The following is a 7,475-nucleotide window of genomic DNA, read 5'->3' as shown; positions in this document are numbered from 1 at the left end:
ATTAACTGATCAACGTATGTAATTTCCACTTGATTTTTAAAAAGGCACACAAGGTTCAGCCTGAGCTGAGCAAAAATCTATAATATTAAAGAAGTCAGATTAAGAAAAAAGAAACCCAAAGGTCATCTGCGCTTTGCTTTCAACACGTGTTTTCACTCTTGCTTTAAACCTTTTATACATCAGTGGCAATGCATCTAAGAACATCCCATATTACTGTCCTATTCGAACGAAATTAAACCATAGAATTTGTGTCTGTGAAGAACATGATGATATTACACAGTTTCTAGTTCCTTGAACACTGGCCACTTTAGAGGGCAGTGTAATCGTAGTGTCTATAAAGGACATGCTGCTAGTAGTCTGGAGGTTATCTGACTGCATGAGTGTAGTTGTGCGCGAATCCGTTTACACGTGTGTTGATGGTCACAATAAACGTCTGCAATGCACCAGCGAACATCTTTGTGTAATTAAGTGGCATCAAATGGGGCCATATAGTGGAGCCTTGAAAGGCTGGGTTGTCTCCCGTAGAATTGCCATTTGAGCGAATCAGCTGTATATAGATGGTCTATGCGTCTATGAGACTCAGAGAGTTTCCACTGCACCCGTTCCAGTGCTCCTACGATTCACCTAAGAGAACTGAAGAAAATGATCTTTGGACCGCCCTTACGGACGGGAAGATGACTACCAGCGCAATCAGAGGCACAGTCATCAACTAGTTCATAGATTGTCAATTCTCGATTGCTGGGGGTAGGCACGGTTACTCCTGATTCTTGTTCAATGCCAAGAACGTCTTTGGTAATATTATGCAGTCGAAAAACACTAGATGCCGAAGCGTATGGAGGGTGATAATATTGAACTATGTAACGTTGGTATGTGTGACCATATGTGTTCGTATGCGTGACTTGCGGATGAGTTTGAAAATTCAGCGTGTGTTTTCACTTGCCATGTAATATCTACACCTAGTATAGCACCATTAAGTTGTACACCTCGTTCACTATTCAGATGATCTTCATTCACGGAAGTATGACTAGTGAATAGTATGTCGTACATATGTGAGGTCATCAATCCTGTTCTTTGACCTTAACTGGACGCTTTGCAGGAACCTATTTTTCAGCACGATAATGAGCATCACCATACCTTCAGGACAATTAAGCATGCTTTATTCGTTATACACCTTCTATCCTGGTCTCCTAAGCCTCCAGGCCTAATCTCTTACAAGTATAGTGTGAAACAATAGGACGGCGTCTGTCAGCCCACTCCCAGCAGGATTTTGTCACGAACATCGCTCAACTACGCCAAAGATCTGCAGCAATCGTTGGATACAACACAGCACACAGACATTCTGCATCTACTCTACCAGATACAACCATAGAAAATGTTCGTGCAGCCGTTCTTTGCGACTTCATGTGCTATTCAAATTAGTACTGTATTTTTTGATTATCCTGCATAGCATGTTTGAATCATTCATATTCATTATGTTCGGATTGTTATCACCAACTATATTTTTCTTCTTCTGTGCCAACTGTGGGCCAGATTCGTGAATTCTACTCACAAGGAACGGACATGAACATGTCATCCGGACATCCGAATCGAACCTAGTCCATCCGATAAACATAAAGAACATATGTTCATGCACAAAAAATTAGGTGCCACGGACAACTTAGTAAGTTCCTGAGGCCCATTAACCCTGTTAGTATAAAGAAAATCGTAGACTCGCAGTGAAAGAGCTATTGCATCAACACTGTTCATTGGAAAGTCATGGTTTATAGTTTATTCTCTTCAGCATGAAACAAGCTTTCCAGAGGTGCTATGTATTGGGTCCATAACGTACTTGAACAGGGAAAATTAGGAGAATATCAGGAAAATTTCCTCCATAAATTCCTCTTATTAACTTTGGACCCCTCTAGAGTGGCTCCGAGTAAAAGTACACAATCCAAATGTATCTCGAAAAATAATATAGGGGATAAGAAATGTACCAAGTTTTGTATTGATAGAAAGAATAGGTATGAGGGGAAAGCGTGTATTGCTATACAATCTTTCCCGTAATATCTATTCCGTCTATCAATACAAAACTTGGTACAGTCATTTCTTAGCCCCTATAATATTTTTCGAGATACATTTGGATTGTGTGCTTTTACCCGGAGCCACTCTAGAGTGGTCTAGAGTTGATAAGAGGAGTTTCTGGAGGAAATTTTCCCTGTTCAAGTACGTTATGGGCCCCCAATACATAGCACCTCTGGAAAGCTTTTTCATGTTGAAGAGAACGAACTACAAACCATGACTTTCCAATGAATAGTGTTGATGCAATAGCTCTTTCACTGCGAGTCTACGATTTTCTTTATACTAACAGGGTTAATGGGCCCCAGGGACTTACTATGTTGTCCATGGCACCTAATTTTTTGTGCATGAACATATCCTTGTTGTTTATCGAATGGACTAGGTTTGATTCGGATGTCCGGATGACACGTTTATGTCCGTTCCTTGTCAGTGTTCTTAATACGTTTCCACCAGCGTATTTTCAATCGACTTTATATTTTTAAACCACAGTATACACAGTTGTAGTTTGAAGCAACTAAATTCTTAGGGTACTGAATAGCGTTGAATGAGACATTACAAATTATAAGCGTCGTTTATCTCAAATCAAACCATTTCCGGGAATATACTGTAATTCGGTATATAATGCACATTTTCAGTTTTGTTTTACGGCTGAGCTCAATATTCAATACAGAGTTCGAAATTTCAATACAAAATTAAGCTACATACGGGACTGTTCATAGACGTAACTTCGCTTCTAATAATAAAATTTCTACTTTTTAATTTTAGGGGTTGGAAATGTAGTTCCTGGAGCGGAATTTAATTTTCACCAAGATGCAGAAGCTGCTCATATTGTTCTCAGCAAAAGCACTCGACTCATAACATTGCTTCCATGGGAAACAGCTTACCTTAGGAACGCCATTCCACTTGTAAATATCGAATTATTTATATTTATATATCGTATAATTCTTTCGCTTCATTAAAAAATACATGATGTCCCTTATTCTTCTATATTCATTTGTATCTAAGCACTTGTGTTCAAGACCTTTCAAAGAAAATTTATATCATGTTGTTCGAAATAACATTAGTTTAAGTTAGAAGTTTAGTAAACTGTTAAAGTGAGCCCTATTTTATTAATGAAAACATAATCTTACTATCTTACGGTAAAGATGTTATATATTATACTTGATATTCAAATTTTCACCATGTTATAGAAGTTTGTCTCCTTGTGGAACAAAGTAACATGTGGGGAAACTGTGTTAAATACTGTAGAATAATCACAAAATTATGATTGCTAAGAACAACATTTAAGTAGGCTTCATATTTTTCACTAGTAGGAGCTTTTGACACGTCAAGATAGATAATTAGCTACCAGATAATATTGCCCTGTGTATATAGTATCATAGTAACAGCCAATTCTGAGATATCAACCAGTTGCTGGGTACTAGATCAAGAGTACATAGGGAGTTCATAAAGATCAAAATACAAGTCATGAGAAGATGTACGAATGAATTCGTCGGAATGAATATCGGATAGATCAAGAATGCGTGTAGAAATAGCATAATGATTTTACTTCGCTTTCTTGGAGAAGGGTTTGGTATAGGCAGGGCCGGATCAGGATTCTCTGAGGGGGGGTGCACCAATAACTACCAGTACATTTGAATTAAATTTGAGTTTTTTAAAAGCCTTTAGGCATCTGTGATGTGAATGAGGAATTCCTTTGGAAATGCTAAATGTCTGCTGTCGATGAATTCTTTTCCTTCAACCTTCAGAAAATTGACTTAAACTATTGATTTTGCAAAACTCACTGCTAGCTTCTTACTTTAGGTAGTGTATATTTCCAACGAAGGGGGGTGCACATGCACCTTTGCACCCCTCCTAAATCCAGCCCTGGTATAGGTATTGTGCTTTCATTGCTTTCTCACTTCTTGTGTTTTGAATTATTGCATTCACGCAATCATTGGAAGAAACCACGTAAAAAAAAAAAAAAAAAAATCATCTTTATTAGATCAATGGGCGAAAAACTGTTCTACTTCAAGAAAAGTAGATCAAAAAATGTGATCATTTGATATATTGAGAACTCCATGTGGGTATTGGCGAATAGCGAATATTCAGGAAGACAGTTTAGTTTTTTTTTTTTTTTTTTTTTACTTCCTCGTGAAATAACATACAGTGTTTTTCAAAATCATCCGCCGTACTCCATTGGGTATTGCAGAGTTACTAGAACCTCTACATAGATACTTACAAGAAGCATGCCAGTTACGTAGAATGTTTTTTTTTTTTTGTCTTCTATTCGTTATGCACACCTTAAAGCTGTAAACAGGGTTGCTAACCCTAATACAGTTATCTCACATTATTACATACTGTGGTGGTCATTTTCACTCCGCCTATTATGTGCAAAAATGATTATACAGGGAGAGGAACTTTATGAAGTACAGTTAGAACAAACTAAAAATTATTTATTAGGGACCAACTGTAAGCACCGTTTTTACTCAGGTCTTTATTCAGAACCTGGATTTAAAAAAAATAAAGCAGAAGGAAAAAGAATATCTTTAAAGGGATGCCCAAACAATTTCATTCTTCGGGCATTTATCCTCCGTTGTTATGTAACCCACATAACAGAAGTCACGCTGGTTGCATACAAGTAAGGCGTTCTCAGAAACAATCAGAAATAATCGTAAATGTTGACCCTCCGCCAATCCCCACGAGCCAAAAATCAATAAAACGGCTTCGTACATGACTAGATCTGGTAAAGATTTATCTGCATATAAAATTTAGTGGCTCCAGGTGACTACTGTTTATGCTAAAAACTAATGAACCGACACACATGTTATTTTATTATTCAGAATGAACTTTGTAAATAAAAGTCAATTTAAAGTTGTATCATATTCTAATGTGCTTTAAAAAATCACTAATTTCAGAACGTCTTAAACAATAATTCATTAAATGAAATGAAGTTTCTAGTTTTATGTCCCATGGTTATATCCTGTACAGTAAACGAGACGAATGATCAATGGAAATGAATGATTATGAAAGAATTAATGGAATGAGAAAGTGGGAGGAAAGAGGAGAACACCAAGAAACCCACGGAAATCATTTAAGTCGGACAATAATAGGGAAAATTAGGTTTTGGTGCTAATTTTAGTTTTCGTTATTAGTTTATATATCTAATATGTTAATTTTAAAAATGATTGAAAATTATACATATACTACGCTAATAAACCATATTGATTTGTTTTCCGGAACAGAAAACCGCCATCACAATGCGAAACCTAACTGAAATTTGAAATGATACAACATCCAACTTATTCACCAGATTTAGCAACACATGAGCGCATTATTCTCAAATCTTAAAGCACTTAAAGGGAGCATAATTTCATACTCGTGAAGGCGTGATAGTAGCTTCAAACCAGTGTTTCTAGTATCAACCAGAAACGTTTTCCTGGAGGGCCTATTAGAAGCTACAAAAGTGATGTCACAAATACATTCAACTTCGAGGGGAATATATAAAACGACTTTCGCCTTTTAAAGACAATAACCTATTTGTTCTTATTAAACTCATGACTTATCAGCAACCCCTCGTATAGTAATTTCACAATATTTGTTATTAGGTTTATGCTAGCGAGCCTTGAAAGATTGTAGTACATTTGTCCGTCCGTTACTCTACATAATAACTCTTGAACCAAAACGTATTTTTGCTTTATATTTTTTTCAATAGGTAGCTAAAGCGATTATCTTCCCCGAGTTCGCAAATGGAGTTAATATGTTAACATCTTTACTACGGGTAACGGTGACTTTCACTGGTTATCCATATGCCATTCATTTATAATTTACGTTTCGCTTTAACGCTAATATGCAACCCTTAGAACATGCAAGAGTTACTGATTGCATCAATATTGTAAAGTTCTTCCCTTTCTGGGGGTAGGTAGAGTTATGTAGAGTAAATTAGAGTCCGGAATCGACTTCGATTACCAGTTTTTATTATAAAAAATTGTAATAAAATACAACAGTATTTACAGAAATATCACAATATAACTTTTTCTAATGCGAGATAAGAAAGAAAGGTAGCACAAGACCTTAAGCCTTAGGACAGGATATCTACAGAACTCCGGGCAAGCTGAGTGATGTAAGAAAGCTCAATGCTCTGAAGCAAGCAACGAGGGGATTAAAAGTCTCAGAGCACCGAGCAAACTAAGGCGGGAGGAAGGGAAGTCTAGAGTTCCGCAGTAAACTAGAGGCTTTTGGGTTGGGTTTCTCCTAGAGCTCCAGGCAAGCTAGAGGAGGGGGTGACCAATCGCAGACTGGTGACTGTCCGTTGAATCCTCTTCGTTATATAAGCTTTCCGGGTGACGCTGCTGTTCCATTGTCATCATGTGACTGTATGTGGTGCTGGTGGTCGGTCAGTCATCTGCATCTTGTAGTAATCCGACGTGAGGTGTAGTACTGCATCGTAAAATGCGTGTGATTGTTGTTTACAAACAGGAGCACGTGTAATGTTTATAAATCTATGCAAAAATAATTAGATGGTTTTAATCCTTATTATAAACTCAATCCCATCCATTGCTAAATATACGTTTTGCCTTTTGCGTGAGGCCCTTTACTGTATTTAGCATAGTTTATATAGTAATTTTCTTCTTTTCTAACGGTAAGAATAAAAATATTTTTCGTACGCTTTTTCCAGGACTGGAGACAAAATGTATTAGGAAGATTATCTTCTCCTCAGATAGAGTTACTTAACAGAGCCGAAGCTTCTTGGAGAATTGGGGAAACAAACAAATGGATCTCCTGCGATCCTATGTCAGCTGCAGTTTTTCTTCAGCCAGACATTGTGCTATCCTCTACACAACGCCATGCAACAATTGAACTTCATGGTACCATTTCTAGAGGCGCCACAATTGTAGATTATCTCAATAAAAATAGTAAAGATCCCAATGTAATTGTAATAGAAAAAATTGATGTAGAAAAATATAAACAGTTTTTAGTGCATGCTTTAGGAAGTTAAATAATGTTAATATAATAAAAAATAACAGATTAACGAATTTGTATATTTTCCATGTAACAAATTAAAAATGTTAAATATGTTAAAGAATGTCGTTGCATTATACGCAAAATCTTTAATAAAAGAGTATTTTGTCTACTCATATTTGCGGTATTCTTTAAAGACGATATTCCATTTGACTAGGCTTCAACTTTCAAGTGATCAACTTTATCAAATGTAAAATTAAACGGGAGACTGTTACTGTACAACGAAACAATTTCGTATAGAAGACATCTCCAGTATTAAAACATTCTCTAAGACATATTTTAAGTTTCCTATGCATCTGAAGAAACCTTAAACCGCTTTTAATTATACCAAAATCGTCTAAAAAATTAAAAAATACACAACATTAAGATGCCAAATATTCTTTTATTATTATAATAAGCACATATTCCTAATGAATGAC

General features: G+C 36.3%; 1 protein-coding gene across 1 annotated transcript in view; it reads left to right on the top strand.

The window, feature by feature from the left end:
* The window catches only part of LOC145671946 (nucleoside hydrolase-like), a 41,800-nt gene extending 34,628 nt beyond the window's left edge, over window positions 1-7,172 (top strand). The window contains exons 4-5 of the mRNA XM_081741146.1: window positions 2,821-2,960; window positions 6,713-7,172. Coding sequence (XP_081597272.1) covers window positions 2,821-2,960; window positions 6,713-7,033 — 461 coding nt within the window. The 3' untranslated portion in view covers window positions 7,034-7,172. The remainder of the gene's footprint in view (window positions 1-2,820; window positions 2,961-6,712) is intronic.
* The last annotated feature ends 303 nt before the right edge of the window (window positions 7,173-7,475 follow it).

The sequence above is a fragment of the Thermobia domestica genome, chromosome 2, assembly GCF_964235325.1.
Source record: "Thermobia domestica chromosome 2, izTheDome1.hap1.1, whole genome shotgun sequence".
In the NCBI taxonomy this organism is placed as follows: Eukaryota; Metazoa; Arthropoda; class Insecta; order Zygentoma; family Lepismatidae; genus Thermobia; species Thermobia domestica.
The sequence above is the reverse complement of the archived record's forward strand: the minus strand, read 5'-3'. Positions and strand labels throughout refer to the sequence as shown.